General features: G+C 39.7%; 1 protein-coding gene across 1 annotated transcript in view; it reads left to right on the top strand.

The window, feature by feature from the left end:
• Positions 1-8,009, top strand: part of LOC148015488 (polyadenylation and cleavage factor homolog 4-like) — a 94,069-nt gene extending 86,060 nt beyond the window's left edge. Inside the window, exon 7 of the mRNA XM_087666095.1 lies at positions 7,311-8,009. Within this exon, the coding sequence (XP_087522221.1) occupies positions 7,311-7,358 (48 nt within the window). The 3' untranslated portion in view covers positions 7,359-8,009. The remainder of the gene's footprint in view (positions 1-7,310) is intronic.
• Positions 8,010-18,316: the final 10,307 nt, after the last annotated feature.

Genomic DNA, 18,316 nt, shown 5'->3' on the forward strand with positions numbered 1-18,316 from the left:
AATTGTGTGACCCAGTGCTCAACCATTGTACTCTTGTCATAGCGGATTCCTATTCTCGGTTACATCTTGTGCATTGTCTCTTTCATCGATCTTGTGTCTTTCATTATTCCACTACGTGTTTTGCTCTTCTAACAAAAACAATGTCCACTAGTAGACTGCCTAGTGTTTGCATCACCAGCCCAATCTGAATCACTGTAAGCCTGTAAGTGCAATCTTGTTCTCCCCCCTGGGGGGAAATAATAATACATGTGACTGACTACCTTGCAAGTATTTGAAGATCTACTTAGCAGTTTGCCAATGTATGGTCCGTGGGCTGTGCATGTATCTACTCACCTAAGATAGTGCATACTGAATATTAGGGCGTGTGTTGCAAAGGTAAATGAGACAAGCCAACAGCCTTGGCTCTAAATTGCAACATCATGCATCTCTTCACAATCATGCATAGATAGAGCTTTAAGCTTGGCTTCCTAGGAGTGTACATAGGTTTACAATCTTGCATATTAAACCTATGTAGCAGCTTATCCACATATTGTGACTATGACATGATGATACCGTGTTGATTTTGAGTGAACTGAATCCTGAAATAGTAATATAGACAGCCCATGTTTGACTTAGCAAATGCATGTTTTAATTCAGCCTTAAAATCTGCAATTTTTCCTTTTGTAGGTCCAATGAGCAACATGTCATCCACATAAAGAATGAATCATGATAATCGGCAAGTCCCCCCATTCATTCTTAATGTATAGAGTGGAAGCAATTGGACTATTTTTGAACCCTTTTGCTGGCCAAATATGCATTAATTTTTTAGTACCATGCACAAGGAGCCTGTTTAAGACCATAAAGAGCCTTATGGAGCTTGCATACCATGTGCTATTTTCCTTTAATCACAACCCTCGAGGTTGTGACACATAAACATCCTCATGCAAACCCCCATTCAAGAATGTTGTCTTAATGTCCAACTGATGTACTTTCCAACCATAATTTGTAGCCATCGCAATCACACATCTCACTGTACTCATACGGAATGTAAAAGAAAAAGTTCCCTCATAATCTATGCCTTTCTTCTATGCATAGCCTTTTGCTATCAACGGTACCTTGTACCTGTCAATTGTACCATTACCTTTACGTTTGAGTTTAAAACCCCACTTAGTGCCAATGGCCTCCTTGCCAAGTGGTAAATCCACAAGATCCCATGTAGAGTTAGTGGCAATGGAGTCTAATTCCTCCTCCTACATGGCTTGCATCCAATCATCGTGCTGAGCTTCGTCCAAGGAAAGTAGGCTCATCATCATCCAACAGTGAGCTTGTAAACACATGCTCATCACAATCATTTACTTCCATTATATCAGCCAAATGTGCCATCTAGCAGCCCTTCTAGTATGCTGAGATAAGAGGCATCCAGTTTACTCTCTTGGAGAGTTTGTGAGATAGCCCCTTGCTTTTCAACATACAACAAGTCGTTTCCATGAGTGTGATTCTTCCTTTTAGCAACTCCATTTTGTTGAATCATTCTAACAATGGCTTAATGTGTAATGCCACGATCCCACAAATATGTGTCAAATGCATGAGATATGTAGCCTTTCCTTTATCCATGAGAAGTATCTACACTTTTAAACAAGTTTTAGGCTCAATCTTTGCCACAAGATGTTTAAAATGCATGGATACATCATATTTGGCCTTTAGTCTATACACCCATGTATATCGTGAGTAGTTATTAATAAATGTAAGAAAGTAAAGATGACCCCAAGTGCATGTGTCCTCATGGGATCACAAACATCAGAGTGAATAAGCTACATTTTTCAAACAACACATACTGCATCATTCTTTTTTAAGGCAAACCTACACATATGTCGTATGCATGAGGAGATGGAATCTCCACTAGAGACAAAGCATCTACCATGTGACACCTCTAAAGGGTCATCAAACTCCCAAAGCTCATATGTCCATAATGGGCATGCCAAAACTACACATTCTACATAGTAGGCGTAAGACTACTGACTACTAGAGCATCATGAGATTGTATGTCATAAGTATCTAACAAGAATAAACCCTTGTATAGGATGTTGGACAACCTGAGTGCATAGTCCATCTCTCTATCTCTAACAATGCATTTTTCATCCTCAAAGATGATATGAAAGCCATGCTTATTGAAGGTAGAAATAAATAGCAAGTTGTTTGTAATGCCAAGCACAAACAAGACATCGAGAAGCATGAAGTCAAAACCATTTGTAGCAGTAATAGTGACTGTCCCAATGCCACATATATCATAACCGCTGCTGTTTGCACATGTGACATGCTTCCTAGTAGGGGCTAACTGCAAAGAAGAAACAAGCACTTCCTGGCAATGATGCGCTTTGATACACCACTGCCAAAATACCATGTTTGCTTTGTTTCAGCAACATTAAATGTTGAATCAACCATAGAAGAATCATAACATGTGAGAAATGCATAATCCTCCTCTACCAAGTTGGCTAAAGCATCACCATTTGCTGATTTGTTACTTGATGCCTCTTGGACAACCAACAAACCAGAGTATTTCTTCTTCTCCTTGACCAATCTCTTTCGGCATCCATCAATATACTGATTGGGCTTCTTGCAATAATGGCATTTTTCCTTCTTATTAGACTTATTTGAGTCTTGGACAGCCTTGTTTGATGGCTATCCAACATTACTCTTTTATTGATTTTTTGCATTTCACCTAGCTTTATCCTTGCCTTTAAACTTGGAAAACATAACCACATCACCTAAAGGCAATGTAACATTCTTATGAATCAGCTCCTCTTGCAACAAGAGACCTTCCAACTCCATAAATATAAAAGGTTGTTATATCCTTTCCTCCCCCTTGCCCAAAAAGACAATATCAAAGAGGTGCAGAAACCGAGATATGACTCTAGAAGAGAATTCAATGTGATGTTCACCAAACTAGCATCTTGAATAATCTCATTGACATTGACTAGCTACTCACACTAATCTTGTATATAAGTAAGGTGATACGTCATGCTATCACCCTCATCCATGGTTACATTTGTCAACTTTCTGCGAAGATAGGAGGTCCTGGCTTCATTGCGAGCTGCAAACATACATTCAAGTATGTCTCGTGCTAATTTTGAGGACTTGCAAGACCAAATGTGCAGAATGGTAGCCCTTTTTACTAACAATGCTATCAAAGAAAGTGCCTGAGCATCCTTCGAATACCATTTCCCCTCTGATCATCCGTAGGACCTATCCTCGAGCATGATGCCGAGGTGTCTGAGGTGTGAGACCTCCTAGTCGCTACAACTCACCTGTAGCATAGACCCACATGTCCTTATGTCACCTCAAGATGTGTGTGAATAGGGAGCAACAACTGAAATCTACTTCGAGATGTGTGCCGGAGCCTTAGAAACAAATAGCCCCAAATTTCTTACACAAATGATGAAGAAATTATGCAATGTTGGCCCTTTGGGTAGGTGAATACAAACTGGTGGTGCAAAGATGGACAGAGTAGTAGAGGACAGACGCATAGTTGTCAGGTTTGAAAGGTACGGTGCGGTACAGTACGATAAAATACGGTACTAAATCGTACCTTAAGATTTTATAAGGTACAGTACGATATTAGTACGAAAAAAATAACTTGATTATTTTGGACTAGAGATAATAGAATAGATATTTCAAGTCTAAATAGCAATGCTATTAGAGTATATAAGATGAGTACTTGAGGGTAACATGCCAAAACCTAATGCTACATGCACAACATGCGCTACTGCTACCTACAACTTATAACTACATAGATGGGAGTGGATACATCGTACATGCATGATCATGCACATAAGAGAAGTGTGGGCTTGAGAGAAATTGTTGAATCTCAAATAACCTAATCTCATTGGAGAATCGTATTAATATAAGGAGCATTTAGCTCGTCTCAAAGTGTAGTTCGAATGGGAAAGATGTATCCATTAAGTTGGTACCTTATGGTACTAATACGTAAGGTACGGTACCTAAAGTATGGTATAGTATCAAACCTTTCGTACCTGGTACTAGTGCAACTATGGACAGACAAAATGGTGTGCAGAGTAGGGAGACGACCAAGCTGGCAGGTGGGGCTGCAAAGTGGCAAACATGGTGCATTGCAATAGGCGGTGGACTAGCAGGAGGTTGCGCCTATATTAGGCGCAAGCATAGACAGCCAGGGGCTGAATGGCACACGACAGGTGTAGCTGGCGGGCAACTTGAGCACTGGGCAAAATGTTTGTGAGCAAACGCAGACAACACACATGGCAACAGCCCATGGGGCTGCAAAGTGGCAGGCATGGTGCACTGCAATAGGCGGTGGACTAGCAGGAGGTTGCACTTGTATCAGGCGCAAGCGTAGACAGCCAGGGGCTGAGTGGCACGCGACAGGTGTAGCTGGCGGGCGACTTGAGCACTGGGCAAAATGGGTTTATGAGCAAATGCAGACAACGCACATGGCAACGGCCTCAATGGTAACAAACAGGCGACACTCAGTTGGTAGACAAGCTTGTGGTGCTTGGCAAATGCAGGTAGGGCTGGCAGACAAGAGGGCAGAGTGGCACACAACAGATGCAGCTGGTGAGCAGCTTGAGTACTGGACAGAATGGCATCTGTGAGCAAGTGCAGCCACCGCACAGGGCAGCAGCCTCGGTGGTAACAGATGGGCAACACTCAGTTGGTAGACGAGCTGGTGGTGCTTGGCAAATGCAGGTAGGGCTGGCAGACAAGAGGGCAGTGTGACACACGACAGGTGTAGCTGACGGGCAGCTTGAGCACTGGGTAGAATGGCATTTGTGAGCAGGCGCAAGCAGCGAACAGGGCAGCAGCCTCGTTGGTAACAGACAGGCGACACTCGGTTGGTAGACGAGATGGTGGCACTTGGCAAATGCAGGTAGGGCTGGTGGACAAGAGCTGGGTAGGTAGTGCTGGTGGTGCCTGTCCGATAGGTGGCTCAGTTGTGGTGGTGGCGGCTCTGTTTGGAGCACACTGACAAGTGGCCTGGCTCAGTGGGCTGAAGGATTAGCTGGCAGGTCTTCCTCCTCTTCGTTGGGTTGAACATTGGCTGGCTATAGCAAGCTGCAAGACCTTGGCAGAGCGACACTGGCTGACAACGGCTGTTCAGATTCCACATGTAGAAGCCGCTCTAATCACAAGTGTGAGAAAACAGGACCAGCAATGGAGAGAGAAACGAAATAGTGATAGTGAGTGAGCTGTTGCAAGAGAGTAGAGTGTACTTGCTGAACTGAAAGATAGAGTGAAAGTACAACAGTAGTTTAGGTCATAGGTTGACCTAACTAGCCTTCCACCAACTAACTAGAGTTAGGCTAACTTACTCTAGTTCCTAGTGTCAGTGCTTTAATGTCTAGTGACACTAGGTACACACACCACATCGACACTTGAATAAGTGTCCACACCACACCAAATACATTGAACAGTGTTCAAAATTACCAAATTCTAACATTTCATCTACCTATGGCTTGTCAAGAGTTGCACATTCCTTCTCTTTCTTATGAATCCTCAAATCAAATTCCACCATGAGTATAGAGGGAGATTTATATGTGATTCCCCTCCCTCCTATCCCTCTTCTACTTGGCATCACAAGGGCACCTTTGGTACTAGCTTAGAGGATTGCATTTTTCTCCCTCTACAACACCCCATTTCAAGATACCTTTTTTACCCTTGGGAGGTTACCTCCCCTCCCCTAATCACCCACAATATGTCATCCATGAGTTTCTAGATTCTCTAGCACTTGTAGAGGGGGTCATGGATCATGGACCATTGTGGTCATTCATCAAAGGGTTGTGTTTTGCTCCTTCCATCCCACTATTATATATCGAAGGACTGTATTTTACTCCCTCCACACTATAGCTATTGGCATACCAGGGTGAGGGCTATGCCTTTCAACCTTCGTTTTTGGCATCCACCCTTAGGATTTATTGGTTGTACTCAAGTCAAAGTCTTGGACTTTCAAGCATGCCTTGGTGGTTGTGTTTGCGAATCTTGTCCAACATGGTGACAGGGATAGTGTCCTCTAATGACTACTCAGGATTAGGCATGCCTCCATATTCTCACCAACATGGAGACAGAGCTAGTGGGTTTTCCCTCAATGTCAAGCTTTGGGCACCTTCATCTATCACCTTGGGCTATCATTCTTCCTCACAGGTTTCCTCTCTAGTGGAGCTTCTCCTTGGATTGCAGGCGCTTCTATTTCCATTTTCTTCTCTTGGACAATTGGGATGAATTGCATTTTGCGCCCGTCTTCGCTTTGGATGATCTACTTCACCACCTTCCTTGCCACATAACTGTCCTTTATGGGGGATCACATTGTCTATTTATTGCCTTGCATTATCAAGCTGATAAGCCAGTGGAGTATGACTTTCTCTCTGTCTGTGCCACCACAATCAATGCTAGCGTTAATAATGTATTGTCATGCATTCACACTTAAATTTTGCTCCTTAACAGGCCTTATTCTTGTTAAAAGACTTTATTTGGCATTGTGGAAGAGATGCACCAAAATCTTTCACAAATAGAGTGGGTTGTGGGCATCCCTTTATCCTGCCTTGAATCTTGATCATTCATCATTATCCTCAGCCTAGGGCCACCTCTCCCCACTGTGCTGCTCATACCTCATCTTGGAGTTGGTGCTTCCATGCTACTTTCTTGCAGCCGCCCAGCCTGTTGCCATCATCTTGGAGTAGTCTCCAACCTGCTGGTATCATTTATGGCCTGCTATAGCTGCATTTTATGCTGCATACTCTGCGTTTTCTGCTCCAAACTGGTTGCTAGATGATATGATCGATCGTAGCTTCTGTCATCATCGTTGGGACCTGTTGCACATGTGGGACTGCTGCATGTTACAGCCTGAGATCTGCATTTTGCTGATCTACGTCAACTTTGACACCAGGTTCACCCCAGAGGACTGTGTTTTGCTCCCTCTGCTGCTGGGAGCTGCCATCATCATCGTCATCCTTGGTGGACTACTGCTACTGTGACTTGGGATCTAGGTCACGAGTGCAATACACTTTGTCACCATTCTCATTCATCTTTTTCCCTGTCCTTGAGACACAAAGGTTCTAGGGCCCCTCATTGTGTCTATAATATTTCATGCACTTATTCTCATTCAGCATTCTATAGATCATGTTTATCATGCTGTCATACATTTTGTATTTCTTGTAGATCTCATGCTTGTGATTGTAGATCATGAGGTGACTACTGTTTACATGTTGTGCCTCTCTCCACTACATTGAATAGTTATAGTTTGAGTTGAAATCTGAAAGATAAGGATGATAATAAGTTAATTCTGATGAATCTACGTGCAGGCAGGTGAACATGAGCTGGGTCGTCCAAAAAAGAGAATGCGGAGTTAACAATTTGCAGGGTAGATTGGCATTTGTAACATATGAAATCCAAAGCTAGCGCATTCTTTCTTCATGTATTTTAACTCCTCACATATCACAAAGAAAAAATGTTCTTAAAGCAGTGTAGACCAGTTGTCTCATCTTATTCTAGCATTCTCTTTGTTACATGTCGTGTATGCAGAGCACATGCACTTGTTGATTTGCAGGTTCATGAACATCGTGACATACTTGTGTCTCACCATATAGAAAAGCAAAGTAGAGATTCAAAGAGTCTCTTTCTTCCAATTTATGGTGCAACACGGTGTTTGACATCAAAAATTGTGCTTTTACATGCTGCTTGCTTAACACTTTGATGAGGGATGTTCTTCTAGCTACTTGAGAGTTGTAACAGATTCAGTAGTGAGGTTTATCAGATTTGGAAGGTTTTAAAGAAGACCTGTTCAAGGTGGGCTCTAGCTTTAACCTTCTGCAATGGCAGATTTAGTAAGCTCCTTTTTCTCATATCAAGTGGACAGAACAGTTTTGTGTTTTGTATCAGAAGCCAATGTACTTTTGACTTGGTTTTGGTAATACACTACTTTAATGTGCCAAACGCTTTTCCTTGTATACATCAAAGGTTATCTTCTAGTCCACTGTTCTCCTCCACTTGTTATCATGTGTATTATTGCTTTGTAATTTTTAATGGCAGCATTGTGCGGTGTGCTGTGTATGAGAAAATGTGTTGTCTGGACAGTATGTTCCGACCAAACTAACATCAAGAGTAACCAAAGAAAGCATTGATGAAGATCTGTCGAGAAACTTGTACAGTAGGTATTCTTTTGTTTGGCTTAAAGTTGAAGGCTCGAGTTTAAAGAGTTACCAAAAAGAGATTTGAGAGCAATATATGCTTGGGTTTTTGTGGATAAGGTGTTAAGTCATAAATTCACGTTCTGCTAATGAGTTCGACTCAGTTGCTTTAGTACTGAAGGGGTCAGGTTGGTTGTTTTGCTGAAGAACTTAGTTTAAATGTAATGAATAGACAGACGAATCATGAGGCGTTTGCTCAGTTTGTTGTGTACTGGCACCAAATGATGCTGTCACAAAAAAATGGTAAATTTGTGATCAAAAGAGCAACTCCAAACTGAGCAATAAATGGAATGTTACTTACTAGTCGTATGCAGAACTACGAAGGTTGATTTTATCACCCATTGCATATGTCAGATATTTAGTGTGTTTTGTGAAAAATTTTAAGTGTTAGGAAAATGAGTCATTGTTACAGAAAGCAGTGTTATGGAAAACATAGTCAGCAGTGAGAGAACATTCTGGACAGATGTTAATGTTATATAGGTATTTTGTGCATAGGTTTTAAGATGAGAAGTACCTGTAATTTTTGAAATGTTAAGGGGAGCACAGGTATTAATGATGCTACTTGGTATCAATGATGCATAGGTTGTGACACGAGAAGTACCCGTAATCTTTGAAATGTTAAGTGGAGCACAGGTATTAATGATGCTACATGGAATGATGAAAATGAGTCAGCATATAAAAGCTTGCTTACATCTGAGCATGACCATCATGCTAAGTTGTCTGAATACTTTGTGAAAGCTTTGCATCCTCAGATGAAAGTATAGGAGTGCAGAATGCAAGAGAGACTCTGTGCTTTGTTCATTGCTGTCCTGGCCTAATGCATATGTTGCTCTGCTATAATTGTATAATAAGGATATTCCTTGTATTCATTTGATATTGCATGTCATGCTGAACCTTAAGGTTCCCTGGTCACTAGCACTTGGAATGCATTACTCAAGTTGTATTTTGATTTTTCACAGCTTTTTTTCTTCAAGGCAACATATCACATTTGATGAGCTATGCTAGGTAGGGCTGTGCAGAATACATCGACCTCAAAGCACATGGACCGAGGGATATGAGGAACCTTATAATCCTAGTGGCCATCTGGAAGTACAAAAGATGGCGGTAGTTTAAATGCCGGACTGCTTTACAGTACATTGTTACATTGATTAATGCAAGTTGAAAATTGTTGAGGTGTCTACCTTTGCTAAAACTTCGTAGTAAATGTTATGATGCATTCATGCCATGATTAAAGTAAGGACAAGGGTATGGTTTATATGTAAAATGACATTATTAATACTTAGAAGTAAAAATTGTGAACATTTTGCATTAGCATGTGAACTTTTGGTATACATTGAATAAATCTTGACTGTAATCAATATAAGATGCTTTATTCCTAACTGCTACAGACCAGTGGGGGAGAGGGATTTAACTTTCTAATATGGTAATCTTATAGACTTGAGGTTGCTTGTTGAGTTATGCACAACTATATGATATCCTTGTGGGTACTTTTCCTTTCTTTGTAAGGGAAAATCACCTTCCTATAATGAACACGAGTCGTGTTCAAAGTCATTTTGGAATGTAAGACAATGGTTTGAAGTGGGGCCAACTCTTTGTATCTTACACGTTTGGAAGAGAAAATCGCTATCCATAGAAGTCTTGTTCAAAGTCATTTTGGAATGTATGTAAAATACAATTGTTTCAAGTGGGGTCAACTCTTTGTATCTACATGTTTGGAAGAGAGTGGCTATCTACATTGCCATTTTCTCTCATTTTCCTCCCATATTCCATTCTTATAGTAATAAGGTGAGACAAAACATGTGCATAAGTACGAAATTATCTAAGCATGCTGAAAGCTTGCAAGGGGCTCTTGAGCTCCTAGTTTTCATATGGATTATATGACATCAGCTTGTCCAAATACCATTTTAGAGTCGAAATGAAAGGGTTGCAATAAGTTTCAAGAGAGGTCTTTAGGATGCTATGCTAGCTACACCCTCTTTGATGGAGAATGCAAAAGACAACCTTATGTTCTTCAACACTTTTGTTGCTTCACATTTACCAATTTCTTTGGTGATGCAAAGTTCAACCCTATGTTTTTCATCACTTTTGCCTACGGTGCAAGTTCTTATTTACATTGGTGTTGGTTATTAATTTCTTGTAATACTTTGACTTTCTACTATATTGAAGAGATACAATCTACCATGATTAAACCTTGCGAAGTAAGGAAATGCAAATATGCAATCTATACTAGAATGGTTAAGCTCTTGTAATAAAATTTTGGCAACCAAAATGCAAGTTTGTATGGATTAGTTGTGGTAGAAGTTGACAGCTTCTAAATAATTCGGTGGTATTAGAGCAATTGACTCACATGACTAATATCATATTGTAAGACTTAAATTACAAGCATGGATGGTCATTACTAATGTTCATGAAGTTAGGAACTATTTGAGCTCACCAATCTAGAAGTTGAATGTCTAGAATATAAGGTAAGGGTGTTTCTCTCTTTAGGAAAATTCAAGAGTACCCTTGAAAAACACAATGGCCTACCCTTGGGAGGCCAAAAAGATCTGAGAAAGAAGGCAATCCCATATGCACAACCCTTAGTGTCCTTTACATTGAAATTAACTATGAGAGAGAGAGAGAGAGAGAGAGAGAGAGAGAGAGAGAGAGAGAGAGAGCATAGTGCTAAAGTGTGAAAGCACATCCATCTCATCCCATACATCTATTCCAAACTCTTATAAGGTAGCTAGATTATGTCTTTCTTGCATCTTCCTACACTTTTTCAAAACCCTTTCACAAACTTTTCGAAATGGAGTGGAACTCAATAACTCATTGATCCAACTCTTGAATGTAAGTCACTAATAGTTCAAGTGCTATCCTCGTATTCTACTTCCTAGCCTTTGAAATCTAAATGTTTTTTAACACATTTTCTAGTATCCTTGGGCCGCCTTAAGCATCTTCTTGGGGATTATGGTGACTAGTGGAGCTTGGAATATCCACTTTAATTATGTTAGGCAAAGAGGCACTATGGTGATTAGTGGAGCTTTTTTAAAGATGGTTGGGCTTCAAGTGTTGCGTCGATGGTACGTCGTATAATATCTTCGGGTTGCGATCCATCTTGGTCGGTGGTAGATCATTGCAGATTGGCCAATTGAACTTGCAAAGCTTGTCGGGCTCTTCGTTCTTCTTGAAGCTGCATCATAATCAAATCCAACTTTTGCTCCGTTTTTAGTTCGGGTAGATCACTTTCATCCATAAGATCGTCCATGTTTTGTTCAGTCATCTTGCAAAATCCAAAAGACCTCACACTCTCAAAATCTTATTAGCGGGATGAGCGTAGCTCAAAGGTGGGTTTACAAGGCTTGTATATTTTGTTTGGTTTTTGTAGTCTTTCTCCTTTACAATTACGGTATTCATTGTCACAACCGTTTTCCAAAAGAATAGTGTTGGATCCATATTTCCAAGCTTTCTTAGAAGATATTTTGATCTTAGTTTCCCAATTTGGTGTGGCCATGCTGAGTGACATCTTTTGTGCTATGTTTGTGCATTCGTTTCTCTCATAATTATCTTGTTAGACTTTGCTAGGATATCGTTAAAAAATATCAAATTTATCATGTTTTCATTTCACAACCTTGTCCTTAATATTGCTATGGTAGCCAATTGATGCTTTAATAAAGTCAGTGCTTGGATTCTTGGGCAATGTAGGGGTCATTAAGTGATTCATTTTAATAGCATAGTGTTGATAACAGCTTGCACCCTTTTCAACTCAAATACCTATTCACATAATTGTGTGGTACTTCCATTATCTACTCAATGTGATTGAGTCTTTGAATTTAGATAACAGAAATATTCAACTTAGCATCCATAAGCACTCATGCTTTTCTCAATTCTTAGGTTTAACTATTTCAATTCCACCTAATGGTTTCCAAGGTTGGTAAGGCATTAGGTTCACATTTTTCGTATATCAATAAGAGCAAATATAATGTGTTGTTGATTTGTTATTTAATATACATACATGGAATAATCATTTTGTTATCAAAATAGGCTGCAAGATTTACTCTTATTCTTTCTATTTTTGGTTTTTGGAATGCCATCTCAAGGGGTGCTCCTCCAAAGAGACAAGTGTATCACATGAATTCATTAGGAGGAGTATCTAATTTGATAAAAGTGGATTTTGTATTGCACTTTGAAAAAAAACCATGAATTTCTCAAGAAATAGGTGTCATTTTATTACCTACAAAACATGTAGGTGGGGGATTTTTTTAATACCCCTTGAATGCGTGTGATATATGGAGATTCTTATAGGTACATGGCCCGAAGAAACCATTCATTAATTGGTCAGGTGACCTACGGTATCCCTTGTTGTTATAACCTTAATGGGTTCCCATCAAGAACTATTAGTCTAGCATTTGCACTGTTAGATATCTTTCTCACACTAAGCCTCTAAGCTTAAGTTTCTATTTATGGCTTTGTAGAGGATGTAGGGAAAATTTCCCTTTCTTAAATTGTTGTTCCTTGACATGCCTATCATACTATTGTTTCCTCCTCATTTTATCTCTATATTTTGTTAATGTAGAATTCAGTGCTCATCTCTCTTCCACTATCACTAGCAAACTTGGAATTAAAAACTTTACAAACCTAAGTACTTTGATTTCACCTATCATAAAGAAGGGTGTTTGTTCCATGTTAGCTTTTTTGGGCCACTTGATAGGTGCCATAATGTTGCTATTATTGTTGTCTCCTCCTAACCCATGCTTAAAGTAGAGACAATCCTCATTGAGGCTACTTTGTGAGTCTTGTTGGTGGATTTGGCCTAATCAACCATTAGCCTATGAGTACTATGGCAATGATTTCAAATGGACAGCCATAATATACATGTCATAAAGAATGGTGTTTGTTCCATGTTAGCTTTTTTGGGCCACGATAGGTACCATAATGTTGCCATTATTGTTGTCTCCTCCTAACCCATGCTTAAAGTAGAGACAATCCTCGTTGAGGCTACTATGTGAGTCTTGTTGGTGGATTTGGCCTAACCAACCATTAGCCTATGAGTACTATGGCAATGATTTCAAATGGACAACGTGAGCATTCAAGTCCCATCCATGCTTCCATTTGAAGATTTTGAAGACACTCCAACTGCTCCGGTCATCGTGCAAAACTCAAAGATGATGATGTCTTTGCTTGAGGGGGACATAGACATGAACATGAAGATCAGTACAAGCAAAGTCCACCATAAAGAAGAAGACAAAAAAAGACCATGAAGAAGAGAAGACGATTAGCCATGAAGACCAAAAGACCACATCATTCAAAGCTAAAGAAGAAGAACCAAAGATGAAAGGAGATAAGATTTTCCATGTTGACAAAGAGAATGTTTATGCTGAAAAAGACCACAAGGGCCTATCGGTCCTTGTCTTTTTTTGTTTTAAAAAGCATTGTAACTGCCTTAATGTTCCTTTCATAAACTTGTAAACTCCTCAGTTAGTCTTGTACTACAACCTCTGTACATTTTGTGAGGCCCCTACTACATCCTCTGGATGTCCAGCATGTTTGTGGTACCCACACTTAGCCTTTTTGCGACAGCCTCTGGAGTTTTGCCATGTTTATGGTGTGCTCACACTTTGCAGGAGTTGCTCTCACTAAAGCCTCTACACACTTTGTACTTCTGGTTATGATTGAGAAGGGGTGTTGAGATATTTGCAATCACACCTACTTTAGTCTCTTTGTAAGGAGGAGTGAGGGCTCAGGACCATAATCCCATATGCACAGTGGATGTAAAGTGCTACCAAGCTACTATATAAAATGATGTACTTGACTATCACTTACACACAATATGATAATGCAATAGTACTTATCTCTTTCTATCAAGTATCCGTGTCATTATCTCCTTACAGAAGAATGTCTTTATGAGTCCAAGCTTCCATGTTGGAACCTAATTCACTTGTGTAACAGTTGGTCTTCAGTCCTTGGTCAATGTCATCATGAGTTCAGTCTATGCCTACAAGCCTCCATAGCCATGCTCTAGATCTGCATCTTTGACACATCTTGCAATGCATCGTGTGGCACATGGTTTGTTTACCAAATATAACAAGGCTTGATAGTCTACAAAGAAGGTGAAAGCGGTGGTAAGGAGGTAATTGCAAAATTTCTTCATAGCCACATACACCATGCCAAGTCCCTCATGTTTTGTGGTGGAATAATTCATTTTGGCTTCTGTAAGCTATTGGCCTAGTGAAGCTCACAAGGAAGTCCATGTTGTGTTTTCCTTGGTTAATAGATCACAACTCCAATAGCAATTTTAGATGTGTCAATGTGCACATCGAATGTCAACTTGCTATCAAGGGCTCCTAGGATAGGTGCGCTAATTAGAGCCTTTTTTAGGGATACATAAGCATGTTCATTGGTCCATTCCCAACTTACCAGGAATCTATACAATGGTATGGTTATAGACTTTAATTGAGCATAAAGCATCTATTATAATTGGTATGTCTGAGAAAGCATCCATTATTTAAATTCCTTCTAGAGGCTAGGACTAACACACATTAATAACCAAGAGATATTGTTAAGCTGATTGAAGCCAATGTGGCAACAAGGCTAGGTTCCACATCTTATATTAAAACCAATGATTTGGTTGGTTGCTATTGTCAAGGATCATAAGGCTTTGGCTCGTTCTAACTTTAGGTGGATCAAAGGCCAACTTTTTTATCTTAGCTCCTTGTCTTGGGCAAGACAATGACACAATGCTTAACACTCCTATGTTATTCATGTCAAATGCAAATTTTCGGCACTTGCTCCACCTCATGAGCCTTTTGCACCCATTTCTTAACTTTGTCGAATACTTTTAAATGTCACTCTGCATTAAGATACTCTTTTTTCTTTGAGGTCACAATCTTCTCAATTTAAGAAGCAGTCATAGCACTCTCAGCACTAGATGCGACTTTGTTAGTTGGTTTGGTGGCAACTTCCTTATTTTGAAACAAAAATTTCAAAGTTATTCTCTTTCTTCTCTTTTTTGCATTTTTCTTCCCTATAATGGATTTATAAGCATAATGAATGGTCCATGAATACTAATGCAAGTTCTCTTACTTTATGCCCTTGTGATGGCTTTGACAAGTAAAGGTATGGTGTCCTCCTTGTGGATCATCTCAACTCCAAAGCGCATGAGAGGTACTAATGGGAAAATTGCCTTACTTATTGGGCGGTTCAATTTTTTGTGGACATCTTGAGCATACACATCTTGCTTGTCCACAATTCAATTATTCGATGGGGTCCTTGTATTGATTTGGGGTTCTTCCTCTTCCTTGGCCTAACACCATGACTGGTATAGATTAGGAGTCCATAAGAACTACATTACCCTCATCATCATAGGTCCTATATGGATTTGAATATTCCACCTCCTTGGTTGATTCCTCAATGTAGTGGATGGGAGCATCGCTCGAATGATGAGAGACTACTGGGGCTAGGGATTGAGGTATGCTAAGGGATTAATTTCATATCTTTGAGAATGTTTGTTTCTTTCAATGGGAGCTAGCAAGGCTAGGTGTGGAGACCTGGGATAGTATTGCATCCTATTCTATAATGGTTATGGATTATTGTTGAAAGGGTTCCCATAAGGCAAGCATCTAGGAGCATGACAATAGACTCTATTATGTCCAAATGCCCACAATTTTCATAAACTCAAGAGTGCCTGGAACACTCAAACGGAAGATGGTTGCCTCCACAATGTACGCATTGAATGCCTTGCCAATACATCCATGGTTGTTTTAAGGCATCGATGAGCCTAGCTAATTCGGCTTGGTGTTGTTTGAATGCCATGACGAGATCCTACACTACTAAGCTCTATACTACCTCTTGAGAATGCAACATTATTTCCAAACCTATCCTTTTTTGTCTCTGTGTCTTTCTCGATGCAAATCATCAATGTGCATTGGCTCAACCAAGATGCCATTGAGATCAGATCCACCTATTGGCCATGGCCTCATAACTATGCATGTCCTTGATTCCCTTGGTCAAGTTACTAGTCATGGCCTCATAAATGCACTCATCCTTGATTCCCTTGACAAATTCTTTCAAGATAGTCTTGGGGTTTGGCCTCTCAACTAGAGGAATTCATTCATACAAGCTTCGCATTAGAGATGTATTCAAGCATACTCTCCTCCTCTTGTTGCAATTTCATGAGCCATATCATGAGCTTGTCCACATATATGGCCTCAAGAAATCATGAGATGAGCGAGTCTTTGAGATTGGAGAAGGATGTTTTCTCCTTTGTGTCCAGTTCAATAAACAACGTTCTTCCTTTGTCACTTAAGTAAAGTTTGAAGGCTTGAGCCTTCTTGTCATCAATAATAAGGTTGTGAGCTTCACACACCTACTCAAATTGCTTTATAAAGCTATAAGGGTCATCTCCTACTCTATATTTTTCTATCTACTTGGCAATTAAAGGGATTTTCAATTGGTCCTTTGATCCTCGCACACTGCCAAGTCCCAGCAACAATGAGGTGGTTGCATGTGTTGTAATGTGGAGGGCATATGAATTATCTAACAACCTCCCTTGAAGTCAGACGCACTCAATCAATAGAGGATCTAGCAATGTTCACATTTTGCAACAACCTTCTTATGTCGTCCATCTCTTGTTGTATGCTCTAAGTGGCTAAGGTCAAATCCAATAATTTATCTAGCATATTTTTTCTTTGTTTAGTCAAGGTGCTATACTATTTTTCTAAACCTATTAATGACACTTTCCTAATGTCCTTATTAGTAGCAGGTTGAAAGTTTTCTAGCACTGCCCTCAATTCCTTAGGCACATCTCTCAACAATGCTTTCTTATCCATTGTTTTATTTCCTATAAGGCTATTCTTGGCAACATATCTCTTGAGCTTAAGTTGAATTGATGGCTACCTAATATTGAAGTTTCCAAATCTTGCTTTCAAGTTCTGATTTTGTTGAGGATTTTCCCAATTTGTAGCCTAGATGTAGGATTTTCATGCACTTTAAATGACAATTTGTCTCTAAAAATGTATCATGCTCAAATAGGCTTTTTAGACTTTCCAAGTGGTGTCAACAATGCAAGTCTAGTTTTCTCAATAGTGTGCTTGTGCTCACTCAAGCTATATGCTTTTTCACAAAACAATTTATGATTTTAGAGATAGTAATTGACCTCACGATTGTTTTTCAACTCGTAGACACCACAATTTTCAACAAGTTTTCTCATAAGCTATTGCAATATGTCACAAGCAAGGTCAATGATGTAATTTCCCAACCCAAGAGAGTTTTAATCAACTATCTATTGACAAACAAAACACACTTAAAGAGTCAATAGTTTGATGAGTTTCAACAAGTTGATAAGTTTGCATCTAAACACATTCACCGAGCTCTATTAGCAAGTTTTTGGGTTGACAAGTTTCATGTGTCAACATGTTGACTAGTGAGAGAGCTAGAAATTAACAAGGCAAGACTAAGGTCTAATGAGTTTCAAGTTAGGTTTGGTTCTCAAGTTGACAATTTTGTGTTTTAACAAGTTAACCAATTGTTGGTCTCTCTTGTTGACTGGTCAACAATTTAACACATTGACAAGGTGACAAATTGACAAGCTAATGAGTTGACATTTTGTTTGTGCGACAACTAGTTGCCAAAGTTTTCTTAATGAGCTCAAGTTTTATGTAGCGATGTGTTGACCAGTTCAATCCATATCTTGACAAGTTAAAGCATCACCAACTTAACAGGTTTTCCAACTAGTTGACAAATTTAGATTGACAAGTTGTGGTTGAAAAGTTAGGTTGACAGTACACCTCACATGCCTTTACAAACTTTTGTGCAAGCCATGGTATCAAGACAAAGTTGACAGCTCCTGAGAATCTTGCTCAAAATGGTGTGGCTAAGAATATGAACAGAACCATTCAAGAAAGGGTTCATAGTATGCTCTCTAATGTTGATCTCACTAATGGATTTTGGGTTGAAGCTATAAAGACAACAATACATTTGATCAACAAGCCTTGTGCTTTATAGGATAGATAGATAGGACAGCCAAAGGCTCCTATTGAGCTAGTTTTATGTACATTGATGAGGGTTTATAGATCACTAGATAGATACACTCCATCTCGAGACTATGTCATGGTTATGGATTGTTGTGAGTCTTCTTGTTATGT

Source organism: Lygodium microphyllum, chromosome 24 (genome assembly GCF_053477565.2).
Source record: "Lygodium microphyllum isolate KBCC chromosome 24, Lygodium_microphyllum_v1.1.10, whole genome shotgun sequence".
NCBI lineage: Eukaryota > Viridiplantae > Streptophyta > Polypodiopsida > Schizaeales > Lygodiaceae > Lygodium > Lygodium microphyllum.